General features: G+C 47.8%; 1 protein-coding gene across 1 annotated transcript in view; it reads right to left on the minus strand.

Moving 5' to 3' along the window:
- The window catches only part of LOC120658722 (trans-resveratrol di-O-methyltransferase-like), a 28,860-nt gene extending 5,935 nt beyond the window's left edge, over positions 1-22,925 (minus strand). The window contains exon 1 of the mRNA XM_039936946.1: positions 22,059-22,925. Coding sequence (XP_039792880.1) covers positions 22,059-22,889 — 831 coding nt within the window. The 5' untranslated portion in view covers positions 22,890-22,925. The remainder of the gene's footprint in view (positions 1-22,058) is intronic.
- Between the last annotated feature and the right edge of the window lie 532 nt (positions 22,926-23,457).

Consider the following 23,457-nt stretch of genomic DNA (forward strand, 5'->3'; position numbering starts at 1 on the left):
CCGAGACGACAATGCCACATGTAGGTATGATTCAAATCAGCAAGCCGAGGCCTTTTAGCATTAATATTACAGATAGGTGAATCATCAAGATTTTAAACAAATAGCCCATTCACAATGGACGCAAAAGCCACAAACATATTATTCTTAGAGATAGCACAACCATTGTTTTCACTCGCAAAAGAATAACCATCCTTCATCAAACATGAAGGAGACATAATGTTTCGACTCAAATTGGGAATAAAATAACAATTACTAAGCTCCAATACAAATCCTGACGGTAGGTGAAGTTGCATCGTCCCGACGGCCACAACAGCAACTCTTGCATTATTGCCGACGCGGAAGTCAACTTCTCCTCTTTCAACGCTTCTACTCTTTGTCATTCCCTGCATCAAATTGTATATATGAGCAACTGATCTGATATCAAATACCCAAGAATTAACATAAGAGTCAGCGAGAAATATTTCTGTAATATGAACAACAAGCGTACCCGAGGTGGAAGAACGATTCTTCTGTGTGGCTAGGTACAACTTGCAGTTCCTCTTCCAGTGTCCTGGCTGGTGACAATGAAAGCACTCCTTGTCTGCAGTTGGTCCAGGTTTAGCCTTGGGTGTAGGGTTTGGCTTGGGGTTCGCAACCTTAGCCTTGCCCTTCTTCTTCTTCTTCTTCCAAGAAGAACCTTTATTCTTGAAAGTAGGCTTATTCTGGACAGCCATCACATGGCCACTACTTGTGCTTTTTTTGATGTCACTCTCTGCCGTCTTGAGCATGCCGCACAGCTCATTCAAGCCCTTCTCAGCCCCGTGCATGTGGTAGTTCGAGATGAAATTCCCATAGCTTGGTGGTAAATGAGGTGAGAATAAAATCAGTGGCCAACTCTTGGCCAAGTGGGAAGCCCAGCTTCTCCAACCTCTGTGTGTAACCAACCATCTTGATTACATGCGGACCCACTGCAGCGCCTTCTGCCAGCTTGCTCTCGACAAAGGCCTTGGACACATTGAACCTTTCAGTCCTGGCCTGAGTTTGAAACATGTCCTGAAGCGCCGCGATCATATCGTGTGCCTCATGGTTTGTCTCGAACTGCATCTGTATGTCAGGTTCCATACAAGCGAGCATAAGGCAGCTTTCTTCAAGGTTGTTGTCACAAGCCTTTCTGTAAGCAGTCTTTTCCTCAGCAGGTGCATCATCAGCAGGCTCTTCTAGTAATGGGGTATCTAGAACATCTTCCTTTTTCTCTGCCCTGAGAACATGTAACACCCTAATTTAAATTTCAGCATTTATTAATAAATTTAATTGGCTTTAGTTAAATTTTCTAAGGTTTATTGTGTTTAGTTGGCATTTAATCTAATTTTTGTTCCTTAATTAATTAAAATTTATCATAGGTTTAAATTTTTGTTGCATTCATGCTGGTGCATAGCTTTTAATTGATTGAGTGTGGTTTGAATTCAAATTGGTATTTGAATTCAACCTTTGTTTGAACTAGAAATAGAAAAGATTAGAAATGGAAAAAGAATGGCAAAACCCAAAACCCAGCTAAACCCAAAACCCCAGCCCAACCCAGCAGCTCCAGCCCGTCCGGCCCACCTTTCCTCCTGGCCCAGCTCCTTTTCCCCACCCCGAGCCCACTCACGAGCGGCCCAGCCTCTCCCCAGTCCGGCCCAAACCCACTCCTCCCCGGGCCGCTTCCCTTCCCCCGGAACCAGCCCAAAACCCACCTCCCTCGGCCCACCTGCCAGCGCGCTCGCGCAGCGCCCGCGTCGCCCGCACGGCCCGCCCCGCGGCCTGCCTCCGCCTCGCGCCCGGCCCGCGCGCGCTCCCCGCCTCACCCGCTGACCGCCCGGGCCCGCTAGTCAGGGTCGTCCTCCTCCTTCCGAGTCGCTCGCCCGCGCAACAGAATCTGCCCGCGATCCCCGGCGAGGCCCACGGCGTGATTCCCCGCCCGGGCGCGCACGCCAAGGGCGCTCCGCCGCCCTATAAATGCCGCCCGCGGACCCCCTGCTCCCTCCAACCCTAGCCGCCACCCCCACGCCGCTCTGCTCCGCCGTGCTCCTCCACGCCGGTGAGCCCTGTTTCGCCTCAATTCGTCACCTCCGGTGACCATCGGACTAATTTGGCTCTGGACCACCCTCGCAGGACCCGCACGGACCCCCTCCGGCAGATCCAGCGCCCGGAGCACCCCGTACCGGCCCCGCCACCGAGCTCTGCGCCGACCCGCCGCTTGGACACCGCCGACGACCTCCCTGCGCCGCAACTCCGGCCACTACGACCCCACGGTGAGCACCGCCCGGGCCCCTTGACCCCTGTGCGCTAGATCCCATAGGCCCTGGCGCGCTCTAGGCGCCCAGGCACCGAGTTCCGGCGAACTCGGTGACCGCCGAGCCGCCTCCGCCGTCGAAACCGCCGCTCCGGCCCTCCCCGCGCTCAGCAGAAGCCTTGGGTGGAACACGCATGTCTCGGTGATCATCCCAGGCCAAACCCCACCTCGAACCAACCCCTGAAGCCTCGAAATCGCTGAACTCCGGCGAGTTTTGCCGAGCGCCACCGCGGGAAACGTCGCCGGCGTTGCCCCGCGCCGCCGCCCACGCCTCATCCATCCAGAGCCGCCCGATCTTCGTTGGACGCCCGTGATTAGATCCCAAACCGATCAGATCTGGACCATCAGATCCGGATCCAACGGCTGAGATCCAACCGTACCCCTTCGGCCTGTCGCATTTGCTAAAGAGCCCTCGCCTTTCTTGGAAAAGAACCCGCAGTCCCTCCCTTTTCAAAAATATTTACAGTTTGGCCCAGAATTTGGCAAACAGCCCCCTGAGCTTTTTAAATATTGAACCCGCCGTCCTAACTTGGTAATTTTGCGAGTTAGACCCCAGAGTTTTAGTTTAATTACGTTTCAGCCCTCGGTTTTAGCAGAAAAGCCCCTGAAACTTCAGTTTTCTTACAAATAAGCCCCTAGGACTTGTTTTTAGCCTAGAAAATGCGTTTTAGCTCCGTTTTTAGCGTTCTTTATATCCACGCGATCGTTGTAATGCGTAGAATAGTTTTAGCTTAGTTTTTCTTGCTGCTGTTATGTATTGATGTACTGTTCTTTAGCTTTTTGTTAGAGTTTGCTTGTATGCTTATTGTTGTGCATTGTTTTGGCCATGTGTTCGTGAGTAGACGCTGATCCAGTTGAGGAGCCCCAGTACCAGTACCCGGAGCAGCCGTCTTCCGAGCACTTTGAGCAGCAGCCAGAGCAGTACGAGGAAGGCAAGTATAACATGAACAACCTATCATCTTTAAATACATTTTCATACTGCATTTTAATACTGTATGCCTATAAGGATTTCCTAGCCACTTTATATCCTTTATATATATCCTTGGGTTGCATTTTGGTTAGTTGTGCTAGGTTGCTGCGCTATAACACACTCTGGTCCTTTTAATTAATTTGATTAATGGTTTACTTGAATCTAATTCTGAGAGTGGCACTCTGTGTGGCTTGAGTGGCTCACGTCTCGTTAAAATTGGCTTTTGTTAGAAACATGGTTTAGGGGGCCAGCACGGTGCTTAGTGCTTGGTTGGCCACTCTCCATAAGGACCGGTTCATAGAGCGACAACCTGGGACAACAGCGCTACCACAAGGCTAGAATGGGATAGACTTGGCGTAATAATTAGATCTTTTTGGTTTGGAGTAACTTACCTGCGGGGCAAGAGTAGTAAGCTTCAATGGTCCCTGCTCCTCCGGCTTGGTCTGTGCTTGGATTGCGCTCCTGTGCTTGTACCCCCGGAGGTGGGCCCCATCGTCGCCGACCTAACTCTCGCGGTTACGCCTTACCAACGAGATTCTTTTTAAAGGCCTCGTAGTGAGTCGCTGGCCATCTCACCTAAGGAAGTGTGATGAACAACTGGCGTAGCTCACGACTTGTGGGTAAAGATGTGCAACCTCTGCAGAGTGTAAAACTGGTATACTAGCCGTGCTCACGGTTATGAGCGGCCCAGATCCTCCTTTTGATTAGTGAAGTTATCTCCTTCCGACGAGGGAGGTGCTTCTCGGGGTTTACCTTGGTGGCTTGGTTTTGGTTTGGTTTCTCAGTAGTTACATGTTTAAACTTGACTAATTACTAGGTAACCGGGTTAATGGTGATTCATCAACTCGTAGTAAATAGCTTTAATAAAATTTTGCCAACACTTAAAAGCTAATGCAGATGAGTCAGCCAGCCTAGAGCCTCATAGTTTGTGTTATACTTGTTGAGTACAAGTTGTGTACTCACTCTTGCCTCTTCTCTACTTTTTCCTCTTGGCTACGCTACTGCTGCTCAGTTCCTGCCGACACGAGGGAGTTCGTCCAGCGCTACCAGGACTTCGAGGACTTCTAGGTGCTTCGTCTCCCAGTCGACGTCCCTGTGGCGCCCTGCTTCAGCTTCGGAGAGCTTTTATCGTATTTTGTACTTCGCTTCCGCTGTATCAGACATTTTTGTCATTATTGTAATAAATAACATTCGTATTCGCTTTATTATGTCTTTTTACGTGATATGTGCTATGATATACTGTTCATTCTGTTGTATATGCGTGTGACTTGATCCTGGCACGTATATGATTGCTCGGTTTATGTTCTTTTATAAACCGGGTGTTACAGAGTGGTATCAGAGCCGTATCGACTGTAGGATGAAGCCTAGATAGAACTGGTCGTGTTTTAGGACTTCTTCTCACCAATCCTTGCCTGCTGAAATTATTTTACTATTATACCCCTTGACTTCTTTGACTTTTTACCCTTCTTGCCTTGATTTCTCTCTCTGAAGAATAGTTTTCGTAGATTTTGGCCTGAATCAGTCATCTGACCACCATGAGTAAGCTAGGTGACCCTTTTATAATAATACGATAGCACGTTCTGCGACGCGTTGTGTTAGTCGAGTCTATTGCTAAACTCGGCTAAGTTGTGAAAATTGTCTGCTTGTTATTATGCTACATGTTTGATTTGGATTTTTGAATGATTGCATAGCTTAGTAGCTTAATTTTGTTTAGAGAAAATCACTCAGATGTTAAAGTTAACTAATTAATAAAATGAGTTAGATCGTTGGGGGTAAAACAGTCCACTCTATCCTGTCTACTTTATCATGGCTGAGTCTTTTTCCGCAAAGATTTATCATATCCATCTGAATTATTTCTGCAAATTCCTTACTCGTGAAATCTTTTGTCCAAAATCAGATGGTGAACACCAGGAGCACCGGTTCTGGTTCTGGCCAGCAGCAGGGTCAGAACAACCAGGGTACTGGGATCCCGATGCCGCCGCCTTTGACTCCGGAGCAGTACTTCCAGCTCCAGATGCAGATGATGGCTACCCTGAACAACACTGTTCAGGCTCTTCAGCACGCTCACACTCAGCCTCCGCCTCCTCCACCGCCGCAGCCTCGCGACAGGCGTGCTGAGTTTCTGAGGGGTCACCCGCCGACGTTCTCTCACACGTCCGACCCTCTTCAGGCTGACGACTGGCTCCGTGCAGTGGAGCGTCAGCTGGACATCGCCCAGTGCGATGACCGTGAGCGCGTCTTGTACGCAGCAGGACAGCTGCGAGGGGCAGCTTTGGACTGGTGGGAGTCCCACCCAGTTCATGACCGCGAGTCTCTCACTTGGCTCCAGTTCCGAGAGCGTTTCCGTAGCCACAACGTCCCCGCGGGCGTTATGAAGATGAAGCAGAAGGAGTTCCTTGCACTGAAGCAGGTAATCTTAAATATAATCATTCAGCGGTTTCTTTTGAGCTTATGCCCCTTTGTTCTATCCTTATGAAAACTGGAGTTAATCTTTCGACATCTATCTGTCCTTGTCACTTCAGGGGACTATGTCGGTCACGGAGTATCGTGATCGCTTTCTTCAGCTGGCTCGCTACGCCCCTGCCGAGGTTGCGGATGACCGCAAGAAGCAGGAGCACTTCATGGAGGGTCTTGAGGACTACCTCCAGTACGCGTTGCTCAACCTCCGCTTCGACGACTTCAACCATCTGGTTGACAGCGCGCTCAACACTGAGCGCAAGCACTTGGAGATGGAGGACAAGAAGAGGAAGGTTGTCCCCGTTGCTTCCGGCAGCAACACTCGTCCACGACTCCAGCAGCCTCAGCCGTACCAGCAGCAGTACCGGTCTCCTCAGCAGTACCAGCAGAGGCCACCGCAGCAGTACCCGCCTCGACAGCAGCAGGCAGGTCAGGGCCAGAGGTTACCGGCACCTCCGGCTCGTGCTGCTCCACCAGCTCCACCGGCACCGCAGGCTCCACGTCCGGCAGCTCCTACCGGACAGCAGGCTCAGGGACCTCCTCGCACCTGCTTTCACTGCGGCCAGCCGGGGCACTACGCCAACGCTTGCCCCCGGAAGGCGCAGGCGGGACAGCAGGGGCGCCCAGCTCAGCCCAGGGCGCCAGCACAGGGCAGGGTGAACCACGTGACGGCCGAGTCAGCGGCCGAGGCTCCCAACGTGGTTATTGGTACGTTCATGGTTAATTCATATCCAGCTACAGTGCTTTTTGATACTGGTGCTACGCATTCCTTCATTACTCAGTCTTTTGTCGAGCATCATGGTATTCATACTAGCACATTAAAGAGGTGCCTGTTAGTATCTTCACCGGGAGGACAGTTGAGGTCTCACACTTACTGCCCGAGAGTCAGTGTTTCTTTGAGGGGAGTAGAGTTCTGTACTGATCTGATGGTGCTAGACACCAATGGCATTGATGTCATTCTGGGAATGGAGACTCTGGCCAAATGGGGAGTTCGGATAGATTGTGCTCAGAGGACAGTCTTGTTATCAGCTTCCAGTGGCCAAGAGGTTGTTATCAGTGCAGTAGAGCCTTCGGGATTTCTTCATCAGATGGAGGCTAGACCCACGGACGGTATTCGCGTGGTGTCTGAATTCCCGGATGTCTTTCCGGATGATCTGCCAGGTATGCCGCCTGAACGCGCTATTGAGTTTTGTATTGATCTCTTGCCTGGCACAGCTCCTATTGCAAAGCGGCCCTACCGTATGGCACCTATAGAGCATGAAGAAGTTAAGAAGACTATTGATGAGTTGCTAGCCAAGGGCTATATCCGTCGCAGCTTCTCTCCTTGGGCTTTTCCATTATTGCTGGTAGATAAGAAGGATGGCTCGAAGAGGATGTGTGTGGATTATCGTGAGCTGAATGCAGTCACTATCAAGAACAAGCATCCACTGCCCCGTATTGAGGATCTCTTCGATCTGCTTCGAGGTGCTCGTATATTCTCGAAGATTGATCTTCGTTCGGGTTATTTTCAGCTGAGGATCCGTCCTGGGGATATTCCAAAGACGGCATTCACCTGCAAGTACGGGCTATATGAGTATACAGTCATGTCCTTCGGCTTGACTAATGCCCCGGCTTTCTTCATGCATCTGATGAACATGGTCTTCATGGATTATCTGGATGTTTTTGTGGTGATTTTCATTGATGATATTCTGATCTTCTCCAAGACAGAAGAAGAGCATGAGGAGCATCTGAGGCTCGTGTTGCAGAGATTGAGAGAGCATCAGCTGTATGCCAAGTTCAGCAAGTGCGAGTTCTGGATTGACGAGGTTCCATTCCTCGGTCATGTTATCTCTCAGGGAGGCATTGCTGTTGATCCGAGCAAGGTGAAGGATGTGCTCGAGTGGGAGACACCGCAGACAGTGAAGGAAGTCAGGTCTTTCTTGGGCTTAGCTGGATATTATCGGAGGTTCATTGAGAATTTCTCCAAGATCGCGAAGCCTTTGACTTCTTTGCTAGAGAAGAATGCGGCATTCATATGGACGGATGAGCGTCAGATGGCCTTTGATGAGCTGAAGAAAAGGTTGACTACGGCACCAGTCCTGACTCTGCCAGACCAGACGAAGAGGTTCACGGTGTATTGTGATGCTTCGAAGGATGGTCTTGGGTGTGTTCTGATGCAGGAGGGCAGAGTGATAGCTTATGCTTCACGGCAGTTACGTCGGCATGAGCTGAATTATCCTACTCATGATCTTGAGTTAGCCGCAGTTGTGCATGCTCTGAAGATTTGGAGGCATTACTTGTATGGGCAGCGGTGTGATATCTACACTGATCACAAGAGCCTCAAGTATATTTTCACGCAGAATGAGCTGAACATGCGGCAGAGAAGATGGCTAGAGTTGGTCAAGGACTATGATCTGGAGATTCACTATCATCCGGGCAAGGCCAATGTTGTAGCAGATGCTTTGAGCAGGAGAAGTTATGTCAACATGGCCGTGGCTTTCCAGATGCCTCCAGAGTTATGCGAGGAGTTCGAGCAGTTGAGTCTGGGCTTCTTGCATCATACTTCCAGTACAGCGTTCGAGGCAGTACCGACTCTAGAGTCAGAGATCAGGCAGCATCAGAAAGATGATGAGAAGCTGCAGGAGATCCGTGAGTTGCTCAAGAAGGGCAAGGCTCCTCATTTCAGAGAGGATGATCAGGGTACCTTGTGGTACAAGAACCGGATCTGCGTGCCTGATGTGCATGATCTCCGAAAGTTGATTCTGAGTGAGGCCCATGACATAGCTTACTCTATTCATCCGGGCAGCACGAAGATGTATTATGATCTGAAGGAACGTTTCTGGTGGTATGGGATGAAGCGTTCAGTGGCAGAGTACGTGGCTATTTGTGACACCTGTCAGCGTGTCAAGGCTGAGCATCAGAGGCCAGCAGGTCTGTTACAGCCTTTGAAGATTCCGGAGTGGAAATGGGAGGAAATCACTATGGACTTCATTGTTGGATTGCCTCGTACTCAGAAAGGGTACAACTCCATTTGGGTAGTAGTGGATCGTTTGACGAAGGTTGCTCACTTCATACCAGTGAACACTACTTACTCCGGTGCCAGACTTGCGGAGTTGTACATCTCTCGGATTGTCTGCTTGCATGGTGTGCCGAAGAAGATTATATCTGACAGAGGGTCTCAGTTCACTTCTCGATTCTGGGAGCAGCTCCATGATTCGTTGGATACGAAGCTGCGTTTTAGTACGGCTTATCACCCTCAGACAGATGGGCAGACAGAGAGAACCAACCAAGTGTTGGAGGATATGCTGAGAGCTTGTGCCATTCAGTACGGTACTAGTTGGGATAAGTGCCTGTCATATGCTGAGTTCTCATATAACAACAGCTACCAGGCCAGTCTGAAGAAGTCTCCCTTTGATGCATTGTATGGCAGAAAGTGTAGAACTCCTCTCTATTGGGATCAGATTGGTGAGAAGCAGCTCTTTGGTCCTGAGATCATAGATGATGCAGAGCAGATGGTTCAAGCTGTGCGAGAAAATCTGAGGATTGCACAGAGCAGACAGAAGAGCTATGCTGATGGCAAACGGAGGGATCTGACCTTCAGTGTCGGTGATTATGTGTATCTGAAGGTATCTCCGATGAGAGGAATCCGCAGGTTTAATGTCAAAGGGAAGTTAGCACCTCGGTATGTGGGGCCATTCAAGGTGCTAGAGCGGAAAGGCGAAGTTGCTTATCGCCTGGAGTTACCTCTCAGCCTCTCAGGAGTTCATGATGTCTTCCATATATCTCAGCTGAAGAGATGTCTGCGAGTACCCGAGGAGCAGGCACCCCTGGATGGAGTAGATGTCCAGGAAGATCTGACTTATACTGAGCATCCGGTGAAGATTCTGGAGACGTCAGAAAGGGTTACTCGGAACAAGCGCATCAGGATGTGCCGAGTTCAGTGGAGTCACCACAGTGAAGCTGAGGCTACTTGGGAGCGAGAGGATGAGCTGAAGAAGACATATCCAGATCTCTTTGCTAGCCAGCCCAGCTAAATCTCGAGGACGAGATTTCTTTAAGGGGGTAGGGTCTGTAACACCCTAATTTAAATTTCAGCATTTATTAATAAATTTAATTGGCTTTAGTTAAATTTTCTAAGGTTTATTGTGTTTAGTTGGCATTTAATCTAATTTTTGTTCCTTATTTAATTAAAATTTATCATAGGTTTAAATTTTTGTTGCATTCATGCTGGTGCATAGCTTTTAATTGATTGAGTGTGGTTTGAATTCAAATTGGTATTTGAATTCAACCTTTGTTTGAACTAGAAATAGAAAAGATTAGAAATGGAAAAAGAATGGCAAAACCCAAAACCCAGCTAAACCCAAAACCCCAGCCCAACCCAGCAGCTCCAGCCCGTCCGGCCCACCTTTCCTCCTGGCCCAGCTCCTTTTCCCCACCCCGAGCCCACTCACGAGCGGCCCAGCCTCTCCCCAGTCCGGCCCAAACCCACTCCTCCCCGGGCCGCTTCCCTTCCCCCGGAACCAGCCCAAAACCCACCTCCCTCGGCCCACCTGCCAGCGCGCTCGCGCAGCGCCCGCGTCGCCCGCACGGCCCGCCCCGCGGCCTGCCTCCGCCTCGCGCCCGGCCCGCGCGCGCTCCCCGCCGTCGAAACCGCCGCTCCGGCCCTCCCCGCGCTCAGCAGAAGCCTTGGGTGGAACACGCATGTCTCGGTGATCATCCCAGGCCAAACCCCACCTCGAACCAACCCCTGAAGCCTCGAAATCGCTGAACTCCGGCGAGTTTTGCCGAGCGCCGCCGCGGGAAACGTCGCCGGCGTTGCCCCGCGCCGCCGCCCACGCCTCATCCATCCAGAGCCGCCCGATCTTCGTTGGACGCCCGTGATTAGATCCCAAACCGATCAGATCTGGACCATCAGATCCGGATCCAACGGCTGAGATCCAACCGTACCCCTTCGGCCTGTCACATTTGCTAAAGAGCCCTCGCCTTTCTTGGAAAAGAACTCGCAGTCCCTCCCTTTTCAAAAATATTTACAGTTTGGCCCAGAATTTGGCAAACAGCCCCCTGAGCTTTTTAAATATTGAACCCGCCGTCCTAACTTGGTAATTTTGCGAGTTAGACCCCAGAGTTTTAGTTTAATTACGTTTCAGCCCTCGGTTTTAGCAGAAAAGCCCCTGAAACTTCAGTTTTCTTACAAATAAGCCCCTAGGACTTGTTTTTAGCCTAGAAAATGCGTTTTAGCTCCGTTTTTAGCGTTCTTTATATCCACGCGATCGTTGTAACGCGTAGAATAGTTTTAGCTTAGTTTTTCTTGCTGTTGTTATGTATTGATGTACTGTTCTTTAGCTTTTTGTTAGAGTTTGCTTGTATGCTTATTGTTGTGCATTGTTTTGGCCATGTGTTCGTGAGTAGACGCTGATCCAGTTGAGGAGCCCCAGTACCAGTACCTAGAGCAGCCGTCTTCCGAGCACTTTGAGCAGCAGCCAGAGCAGTACGAGGAAGGCAAGTATAACATGAACAACCTATCATCTTTAAATACATTTTCATACTGCATTTTAATACTGTATGCCTATAAGGATTTCCTAGCCACTTTATATCCTTTATATATATCCTTGGGTTGCATTTTGGTTAGTTGTGCTAGGTTGCTGTGCTATAACACACTCTGGTCCTTTTTAATTAATTTGATTAATGGTTTACTTGAATCTAATTCTGAGAGTGGCACTCTGTGTGGCTTGAGTGGCTCACGTCTCGTTAAAATTGGCTTTTGTTAGAAACATGGTTTAGGGGGCCAGCACGGTGCTTAGTGCTTGGTTGGCCACTCTCCATAAGGACCGGTTCATAGAGCGACAACCTGGGACAACAGCGCTACCACAAGGCTAGAATGGGATAGACTTGGCGTAATAATTAGATCTTTTTGGTTTGGAGTAACTTACCTGCGGGGCAAGAGTAGTAAGCTTCAATGGTCCCTGCTCCTCCGGCTTGGTCTGTGCTTGGATTGCGCTCCTGTGCTTGTACCCCCGGAGGTGGGCCCCATCGTCGCCGACCTAACTCTCGCGGTTACGCCTTACCAACGAGATTCTTTTTAAAGGCCTCGTAGTGAGTCGCTGGCCATCTCACCTAAGGAAGTGTGATGAACAACTGGCGTAGCTCACGACTTGTGGGTAAAGATGTGCAACCTCTGCAGAGTGTAAAACTGGTATACTAGCCGTGCTCACGGTTATGAGCGGCCCAGATCCTCCTTTTGATTAGTGAAGTTATCTCCTTCCGACGAGGGAGGTGCTTCTCGGGGTTTACCTTGGTGGCTTGGTTTTGGTTTGGTTTCTCAGTAGTTACATGTTTAAACTTGACTAATTACTAGGTAACCGGGTTAATGGTGATTCATCAACTCGTAGTAAATAGCTTTAATAAAATTTTGCCAACACTTAAAAGCTAATGCAGATGAGTCAGCCAGCCTAGAGCCTCATAGTTTGTGTTATACTTGTTGAGTACAAGTTGTGTACTCACTCTTGCCTCTTCTCTACTTTTTCCTCTTGGCTACGCTACTGCTGCTCAGTTCCTGCCGACACGAGGGAGTTCGTCCAGCGCTACCAGGACTTCGAGGACTTCTAGGTGCTTCGTCTCCCAGTCGACGTCCCTGTGGCGCCCTGCTTCAGCTTCGGAGAGCTTTTATCGTATTTTGTACTTCGCTTCCGCTGTATCAGACATTTTTGTCATTATTGTAATAAATAACATTTGTATTCGCTTTATTATGTCTTTTTACGTGATATGTGCTATGATATACTGTTCATTCTATTGTATATGCGTGTGACTTGATCCTGGCACGTATATGATTGCTCGGTTTATGTTCTTTTATAAACCGGGTGTTACAGAACAATTCTCAGGTTGCGGATCCAATCCGCATAGTTAGTCCCATTCAGTTTGTCCTTCTCAAGGACCGAACGCAATGAAAAGGATTGGGTGTTATTGCGGACCATGATCTACAACAAAATAATAATGCAAAATACTAAGACAAACGTATTCATGATGGAGTGAACGATATTAAGCAATTAACAGAATTTACTCCCACTAAAATCAATATCCCTATATTGATTCTTAGCGATTCAAGACCCACAACTATCAAGTCGACTAGTGAGCTTTAGCATCACTGCTAGAAGACTAGATAGATTGGTAAGCAACTCTTTGCTAATCATATCACATATGACTCTTGTTGTTGGGTGACATCTCCATGTCTCGCTCCCGACCTTTATGCCCCTAAGTCCTTAACCGTTAAGATGACCTTGTCAAGCTAACCAACCCTTTATGCGTGCATGTATCCAATACAGCCTGTCTAGTCAAGGAAAACCAGTGGCGCCCTAATTTCATAGACCCACCACCAATCGTACAAGACATGTGACAGTGCAAGGTTTAGTTGGTAGGGCATGATAGCTCGAAGTTTGTGAGGGATCGTTCTACTTCTACTATGACGCACGTAGTAGTAAAACGTCAAGAACAGCAAGCACATAATTGTGAATCAGTATGGCCCTTGTTCTTTTGGTGATCTCCATCTCCATAGAACTTGTTCGCCATGTAGATCTCCATCTTCATAGAACTTGTTCACCATGTTGATCTCCATCTCCATGTACATGTGCACAATCCTTCATGTGATGAAAACTCCAAGAACTAGAACTTACTATTACACCTAATAGCTAGTAAATAAAATTACATTCACGACTTGGATCATCACAGGTTGGCACGCAGGCCATTACATTAAATGCAACAATTCATATGGCTCCGGCCGAATTATCATAATCACGACACGCAGGTCATGAAACAACTACACACATGCATCACATACACATAGAGGCCATACCGATCACAAAACCTGCAAAACAGAGTTATGCGATTCCGACATCCGAACTTAGAACGCCAAAAACTCTATCTTCCGTGCCGAATTTCGCAAATCTAAATTTCGCAGAAACAGCATTGCTGTTCTGAACCAAGTCTAACTTTTTTTTAGATATAAATCGATATAAAGTTTGCCTAAATCCGAGTTCGTATGCAAAAGTTATGACTATTTTACTGTAAAACACGCTTTTGCAACAAAACAGAATTCGCAGTAGATCCAATCTACTGCCCTATGCATCTCATGCATCTGGCTTATTCTCAAAGTTTCGATTTGACCAATCACATTGATCTCCAACCGCAGCGACCGGGTTTATGTGCATCACTTAACTCCGATGGCGGAAAACCGTCTGGTAGGAGTATGTCGTTGCACAACCTTCGCAGCTAGTTTACAAAACTAGGTCATAGATCGATCTGAAACTACGCATATCTCTATATGCACATATCCGAATCTATAACGAGACAGCACTGGCTCTTGATACCACTGTAGGAATATGGGGTAGCAAAAACAAAATTTTTCTACCACATGAACCAGGATTACTGCAGTTATAGATCACGGGATTACCACTAGACGCGCATTTGCGAAAATTCTGTAGCGCGTCAGTGTAGTGCAGATGGAAGCCGACAGTGCAGTTGCGTGAACCTCCTCACGAACGGCTCGTCCTTGTGCAGCAAGCGCAGCACCTCCACGAAGTCCACACGTACGGGAAGAAGCTTCGCACTCCGGATTGCTAGATCCGCGAGAACGAACTAGGGCTAGATGCACGAGGAAGCGTAGCAGGGAGGAGGGGGCGGCTAGGGTTACTCCGGATCACATGAATAATACCGCCCCCCTTCTGTATTTATAGCTCCTTTGGGCGCCCCTTAGGTGGGTTTCCATGGGCCCCACCTTAGGCATCACCTAATGGGCCAACTGAAGCCCATTAGTGCATCTAAGCCCAGTCTAATTTGGATCTCATCCTCATTTGGCTTCTGGCCCTTAAGTGTGTGACCCTATGGGCTCACGCGTGAATAGACATGGCCCAGTACTCCTACTGGCCAATAGTTGATAGCGGTCTCTAGCAAGACGTGTCAACTCCTAAGCACGCGCGAATCATATCTGTCGAGCCGTCACAATCTTATACATGTTGTTCCCTTTGCCTCACGATATTTGGTCTTGCTTGAAGCCGACCACTCTTTCTCGATCCTGTGATTCGGAATACTTGGTTAACTCTTAACCCCAGCATGTCCATGCATTTCCTGATCCGAATCACTCGAGGGGGCCAGAGATATCTCTCTCTTGTAGAGAGGGGCAAATCCCATCTTGACCGACTATGTCTCACGGCATGCTTCTTGACAGACCCGAAAGCCACCTTTATGACTACCATGTTATGGTGCAGCGTTTGATGGCTCCTAAGTAAGTCGGTTCACATCTTGAGTACATACGACGATCTCAGGTCTTAGGACACAACATACATATTGTGTAATGAGAAGTCATCATCTCGTGTTGGGTCAGTTCAGTCTCATGTCTCACATGAGCCCACATTATTAGTTTGACATCCCCATGTCCATGACTTGTGAAATGTAGTCAATCAACTATTACATGTGCTAGTCTAATATTCATGTGTCCTCACATGAACTCCGACTAGGAACATTTTAGAATATTCATACAAGTATAGAGTTTCACAAATACTTCACATAAGCATTAATCAATATAAGTTGTCATCCATGAATATTCAAGGTACACTTTATTAACCATGAATACAAGGAAATATGATTGCCTCTAGGGCATATTTCCAACAGTAGATGTAATTGAGTTTTATATTACTCGCTGATATGTTAGAGAATGGATGACCGTGTGAGTGGATGTACACGGGCTGGTCCCTTTCGGGGTGACTGGAGCGATGAATGGATTGAGAAGACCGATGCTTTCTTTGATCGAGCATTTGCAATGGCCAAAAGAGCGTGTACCAGTTTGTGTCCCTGCAGCTGTTGTGCAAACAGGCGTCGACAAACAAAGGAGGTCATGGGTAAACATCTTTGCATGAATGGATTTATGACAGACTATACCCGGTGGTGGTGAAGCCGATCCTATGAGAGACGAGATCGTGAGACAACGCATTGAGGACGATGATGATGATGATGGGGGAGGAGACATGTCAAATGACTACCATGAAGCACACTTCGATGAAGGACGTAGGGAGGTGGAGCCAAAGGCAACGCAAAGGCGTATTATGACATGTTGTCTGTGGCACAGCAACCCCTTCACGGGCATACCAAGGTTTCTCAACTGGATGCCATTGCGCATCTAATGGCCGTGAAGTCCCAGTTTACTCTGAGTCGAGATGCCTTCGATGTTATGTTGATAGTTTTTGGCAGCCTGTTTCCGAAAGGTCACATTCTGCCTAAGAGCATGTATGAGGCAAAGAAACTCCTTCGTGCACTTAAGATGCCATATGAGAAGATACATGTTTGTCCCAAGGGATGCATTTTATTTAGGAAAGAACATGCAGAAGAAAAGTACTATCCAAAGTGTGAACCCTCTAGGTTCATGGAGGTATACTCTGGTGATGGTTAGAAAAGGCAGCTCGCAGTCCATGTGAAAATCCTACGGTACCTTCCGCCCATACAGAGGATCCAACAGCTTTTCATGACCGAGGAATTCGTGAAACAGATGACATGGCATAAAAAGTGAACTCGATACAATCTTGAGAAGTTTGGACATCCATCCGATGCTAAATCATGGACCCATTTTGATGCGATTCATCGTGAAAAAGCTGGTGAGGCTCGGAATGTACATGTTGCATTGGCAACAAATGGGTTCAATCCTTATGGAATGTTGGCTGCCCCATACACTTGTTGGCCGATTTTCGTTATCCCCCTCAATCTCCCCCCTGGCGTCCTCTTCCAACAACAAAATATATTCTTGTCGTTGATAATTCCTAAATACCCAGGGGAATAATATGAGTGTGTACATGGAGCCTCTGGTTGATAATTTGGTCCGTGCTTGGGAGTAAGGGGTTTGGACATACGACCGAGCTATAAAGACAAACTTCAAAATGTATGTTTGGTACCACTACTCCCCACATGACTTGCTGGTGTATGGGATATTCTGCGGCTGGTGTGTTAACGGAAAGTGCCCATGCCCAGTATGCAAGGCAGCTCTGAAGTTCATTTGGTTGACGAAGGGTGGCAAGTATTCTTCGTTCGACAAACATCGATAATTCCTCCCTCTTGACCATCCATTCAGACGAGACATTAACAACTTTACGAAAGGTGTCATAGTTGAAGACCCTACGCTGCAGATGATGATAGGTGTCATAGTTCGTGCTCAGTTAGATGCTCTCATGGTCAAAGTAAAAGAAGGTCGTTTTGTGGGATATGGTGAGCAACATGCCTAGACTCAGAAGTCGGGCTTGTGGAGGCTACCCTATATGGATGACCTTTTTCTTCCACATAACATTGATGTGATGCACACTTAAAAGAATCTCGACAAGGCACTTTGGGGAACAATTATGGACATTCCTGATAAGACAAAGGATAATGTTAAGGCTAGAGTGGATGAAGCAATGTTATGCAATAGACCAAAGCTAGACATGGCGCCTCCCAGAGGCGGCATGTCATGGAGAAAGTCTAAGGCTAATTTCGTCCTGGCGAGGACCCAAAGGAGGGAAGTACTAGAATGGTTCTAAATGTTAACATTCCCTTATGGGTATGCATCGAATTTGAGGAGGGGAGTCATCTTATCTACTATGCAAATCAGCAGGCTCAAGAGTCATGACTACCACATATGGCTTGAGCGGCTTCTTACGATGATGGTTCGAGGCTACGTCCCTTAGCATGTCTGGCTAGTGCTGGCAGAGTTGAGCATTTTTTCCGCCAGCTATGTGCTAAGGAGTTATCTCGGACCATGATTACAGACATGGAGAAATTGGTGCCTGTGTTGCTCTATAAGTTGGAGAAGATCTTTAAACCCAGCTCCTTCAATCCGATGCAACATATGGTTTTTCACCTCCCATAGGAGGCACGAATTGGGGGGGGGGGGGGTGAAGGGCATTGGTGCTATTCAATTGAGAGATGTCAAAAGGTTCTTTGAACAAAATGTTAAAATAAATGCAAAATTGAAGCTTCCATTGTAGAGGCATACATTCTGGAGGAGGTGTCAAACTTCACAACAAAATACTATGCCGACAACCTTCTAAGTGTTCATAATCTACCCCCTTATTACAATGCTGGTGAAGATCAATCAAACCTCAGCATTTTCAGAGGGCAACTCGGAAGTGCAAGTGATGCGACCATCAAGACCTTAAACCACCAAGACTGGTGCAGTATAATGCTATATGTGCTGACTAACCTTTCCGAAGTTGAGCCGTACAAGCGGTAAGTTCTCAACTAACTTGTTCTTAGTTACTCACTGTTCTGCATCCAAACCCCTTGTTCCTCATTGGTACAGGGAATTTCTTCATCAATTCTGGACTCCATCAAGGGAACCTACCCCGTAGGAAGCTGATACCCTTCTTAGGCAGGATGCGAGAAATGGAATGCCTGATTTCTTTTCTTGGTTCCAACAAAAGGTACTATACAATTTTTCTCGTACTGAGTATGACATTACAAGTTGCTCATACAAGTGAATAATATAACGAACTATACTGCTTGAACTTACAGGGGCAATCCAATGTTTCTATAAGTGCCGAGTTGAGATAGGTTACTGATGGCTTTGCCTATAGGGTCAGGTCATTCATCGGTTATGACGTGAATAGATATCACTTTTACACAATTAGGCACGAGTAGAGTCAGCCCAATCGAAGAACCACCAATACCGAAGTTTTTACGTAAGGCCTTGATGGGGTCGAGTATTATGGAAGAATTGAAGAAATATACGAACTCAAGGTTCATGGTTGCAAATCTCTAAATCCTGTCATATTCAAATGCCATTGGTTTGATCCTCAAGTAGTGATATGGACCCCTAATCTTGGGCTAATCAAAATTTCACAGTCAACCGTCTTATCAGGAGATGATGTCTATATTGTGGCTCAACAGGCCACACAAGTTTATTGTCTCTCATACCCATGCCAAACCGACAACCGTCTCAAGGGTTGGGATGTTGTGTACAAGGTATCGCCACACGGTAAAGTACCTGTCCCCACAACATAGACCCAAAGAAATGTGATGGAGAGTTCTTCCAAGAAGATGGGATAGAAGGGAGTTTTGAGATAGACTTAACCGAAGCAATCGAAATGAAGTAGACAATGAAAGGGTTGTTCATGAGGATACCGGAGATGAGGTTCATAATGCGAAGGGCATAGAATTACTTGAGCGATTACATCTAGGCAATGACAATGATGACAACACTCATGATGATCCATCTAATCTCGGGCATAATTATATGGACATGTGTGATAGTGATGATGAGATTTAGGATCCATCTAATCTCGATCATGATGATTATTTCTAATACATGTATGATCCGTACTAATTATTTTACAAGTTGTACTATTTAATTTCTAATACATGTACTCATTGGTTTACTCTTATTAATTGCAGGTGATTGAGCAAAGATGGTGGGTGGTGGTGTACGTGTTGGCGATTTACAGCAGAGGGACCGATGCAGCTGAGGACTCCGGGAGGGGTCGAGGACGAGGTTGAGACAGGGGTCGAGGGAAGGGTGCCTTGAGGTCACAGTCACCTGCAGCTGAGGCCTCCAACAAGCCTCGAGGGAAAGGCAAGGCTCGAAGGAAGGGTGTTCCAAGGTAATCGTCGACTGTGGCTTCGTCGTCGTCTAAGGAGGAGGAGAACGTACCTTCCACTCATGACTCAAGTGATTATGAGGAGGTACAGGTGGAGCAGTAGCAGCAGGAGTAGGAGGAGGAGGAGGAGGAAGGGGATTTCGTTTCCTCTGGCTCGACGAGTGTCTGGTTGTGAGTTCCCTCGACCCTCCCTCAACGGCCGATACCTTTTGAGAGACGCCCAATGATTCAACCCATTGGGAAAAGGTAAGTAACTTTAGATGTGTATGACTACTAATTCAATCACATAGAACAAAACTAATAATTTATCTTAATCGCATGGACAGGGTTGGACGGTGGTTGCTCCAGATGATCACAAACGCCTTCTCAATGGCATCCTGGGTCTTCTGTGCAGGCAACACTTCCCAGGCATGGTAGTGTTTGGCAGATCCATGGAGTCAGTGTACACATGGGAGCACTATGTCGTGTTTCCCGATATGCCAGATCTGGAGGGCAAGGTATTCACCAAAAGACGGATCGAGTGGTGGCCAAACTGTGGGTAAGTCTTCCTTGCACTACAATGCTATGTATATTACTTTCAAAGGGTATTCCTGAATTAATGACACAATTTGCTGAGTCCATATGCAGGATTTCTACATATGAGCGCTAGGATATGAGAGCAAGGTAGCCGCTTTGGCTCACACAACCTGTTTTAAACTTGTGAAGGATATACATTACGAGGTGCGTGTCCAGGCCGTCATAACATACCCCACTAACTTCCATAAGGTGAATGTGCCAAACAAAGAGGCAAGAATCATGAGGCTGACCCGGGAACAATACATGCAAGTTCATATAGAACCTCAGTACTGATTTTTTCTAATACTAAGTATGCTTAATTTGATCTTCTTATATGTTATTTACTTGATGTAGTGTAGGTGCATACGTGGTGGATCACCGGAAATCTCCAGTGCTGGGTGGAGGGTTGGGAGGAGATGCACAACGCTTGCCGGGAGCGGCGTTTGATGATGCCAGGCGCACCACACCATCAAGAGAACCTTACCCTCGATGAATACTAGGCTAGATGGGTACGGGAATTCATTTCTTAATCCTAATGCTCAATTATGCATAACTCTAATCATCTTGTTGTTTTCCCCGGTTCTCATCACATATATGGTGGCCAACCTTGCTCCTAGTTCAAGGCATGGGTTTTGGCTCACAAGAGCAAGGCGACGTCCGACGTCAACTACAAACCGGAGGACCCGCCCCTGGCATACAACAATGCGACTGTCCACAACCCCTTGATGGAGTCCAAGGGCCAGAGGGTACACATTGGTGGCAAGGAGAGTACGATCAGAGCACCCAGCCCCTTGATGGAGAAGTCATCATGAGGGTGGGAGGAGACAAGAAGCATGGGCGGTACTGGATTGGCGACAACACACTCAACACAGCCACTACTCCGACGCTCTCACAGATTCGAGCGACGAGGAGGATGAGCTCAAGCCCGGCCATATTCCTATGGTCGGACGCTACACGGTCCCGGATGGAGGCACTCTAGGTTATTTTAGTTTTGTTCGTCATTTATTGATTTTTACATATGTTTGTTTTGCATCGTAACATTGGGGTGAAATATTGTAGGCCCGGTTGGAAGAAGAGAGCAGGCAACCGAAGGAGATAGAATAGAGGATGGAGGCTGAGTGACTGAGGATAGAAGCCGAGCGGCAAAGGATGGAGCAGATGTTTCAGTGGATGCAAGGCCTTGGCGAGAGGATGGGTTAACATATGCCACCGATGCTATATATTCCCTGCTCCACCTCCTCCTACAACTACTCCTGTGAGTATAAATAATTTAGTTTGTATGTTTCTGTCTTATATCTTATCTCACACATGCTAAATCTTCTCCTTTGTGGAGAATCAATCAGCGGCATCAAATGATGGGCCTCATGACCCGGATTTGTCGCTATCGTCGTGGCAGCAGTGGCCAACTTAGTGAGTACTTGTAGACTTACTTGTATGGACTTGCATGGACTTGTATGGACTTTGGAGTTACTTATATGAACTTGCATGGACTTGTGGCATGTGATGGTTATTGTGATATCTGTGATGGTTATTGTGGTATATATATGCATGGGTACCATATACGTGTCTGAATAGTAAAATAGAAAAAAGTCCACTTTGCCGTGTGCCACACTCGGCAAAGTGACGTTTTGGTGCACCACGGGCTGGCTGTTTGCTGAGTGCTTTGCCCTAGGCACTTGGCAAAGTTTGGATGTTTGCCGGGCGTCTTGCCCTAGGCACTCGGCAAAGTTTGGATGTTTGTTGAGTGCCTTCCCGTTCTGGCACTCGGCAAAATCGCTGTCTCTGTCATCTAGCCATCCCCCTAACTTTCTTTTTGTTGAGAGCCATCAAGACACCTGACAAAGTCTTTGCCGAGTGCCTGACGAAAAGCACTCGGCAAACTCGGCTTTACCGTCACTTTGGTTGCTATGTGATGTATGCACTCGGCAAAGCTCGGCAAAGGCTTTGCCGAGTGCCCTAGGCACACTCTGCAAATAAGAGGAATCCGATTGTGGCCTATCTTTGTTTTTTTAAAAGTTATATTGATCTATATATTTAAAAATGTTTTGCAAAAAAGCCTCTAAAGGTGAATAAAAAGCAGTAAAAATTTCAATTTAGCATGAAAGTTTAGATACTCCACAATGCGCGTAGACTGCTTGTTTCATCAGCCATCATTAGTAAGTGCTCCGTAGTCCATCCATACCTTAAATAACACAGCATCAGCCGGAGGGATGAACTCCCTCATGTCGCCTGCAACGAACTCAACAGTGCCATCAGCCGGCATGGCGTCCGCCACGCGGGGCAGATCCAGCACCGAGCACCTCACGTGCGGGAAGGCCTTGGCAATGGCCCTCGCCGTCGTCCCGTTGTGGCCTCCGACGTCGACCAGGGACGTCACCCCGGCCAGCACCTCGCCGTACTCGCGGACGACGATCTCCAACACGAAGCGGCTGTCCGAGCCCATCGCCTCGTCGAAGCACGCGGCGAACGCCGCGTCGCGGTGGACGACGTCGTAGAAATCCGCGCCATGCGCCATCGTGAACGGCGTCCGCGACGCCGCGGCTCCGTCATCCTCCTGCAGCCACTCGGCCAGGTTCTGGGACGCCGTAAAGTAGAACGGCGAGCTGCACGAAGTGAAGAGCTGGGAGACACAATTGCGACCTTCCGTAGAGTCATCGTCGTCAACCAGGAGGCGGGATGCCGCCGTGAGGTGATACCACGGCTCGGCCACTGCCGCCGTGCCATCACTTGGGACGATCTCCTCTCTGAAAAGACCAGAGGCGGCCAAGAACGCCATGATACGTGACAGGCATGGCCGTTTGCTCGCGGCGATGGGGATGGCGGCGTGCAGCTCTGACAGGGATGCCAAGCCGCCGTGGCGGTGGATGGCGTTGGGGATCCCAAGTTTTATTGCGCACCGGGGTGCCACAGATTTGAGGTAGCCGAAATTGTGGCACCAAAGCTCTGCCTCGGCCTTCATGAGTTCAGCACCGGTGGCGGCCATGGCGAGCACCGGCATAGATGGAGGGGACATGCTCACTCTTTGGTTGCTCCTACGAGCTTGAGTGGCTTATTGTGTGAGCTGGTTTGAGAGATAACATCCTGGGCCGGGTATTTATAGACCTGATGGCAGTATTCCTTCGGCCTATTCGTCGCCAGTACTGTATTTTGAAAAACAAAGGTTGTTGGGTTTTTTGAGTGCAATAATCTTGTTTCACAGTTAGGCTGCATTTAGTTCCCAAAATAGTTTGCGCAGTATCCGTCACATCGAATTTTCGGACACATGCATGGAGTATTAAATGCAGTTAAAAAAATAACTAATTACATAGTCTAACTGATCCTATGAGATGAATCTAATGATGCTAATTAATCCATAATTGAACATTAATTGTCAAATAATAACAAAATGTGCTACAGTAACCAAATTCAAACTTTTTCACCAACTAAACACCCCCTTAACATATAAAAAATATCTTATTCTATTGAACGACTTCATCAGCTGGAAATTCAAATCAAGTGAAGCTGGAGCCGAGCAAAAGTGTAGCATGCAATCTATTGGTGACACTACCGGAAATGTGGCGTTTTGGTGTGCTAAAACCTTT

Source organism: Panicum virgatum, chromosome 2N, assembly GCF_016808335.1.
Source record: "Panicum virgatum strain AP13 chromosome 2N, P.virgatum_v5, whole genome shotgun sequence".
NCBI classification, from domain to species: Eukaryota; Viridiplantae; Streptophyta; class Magnoliopsida; order Poales; family Poaceae; genus Panicum; species Panicum virgatum.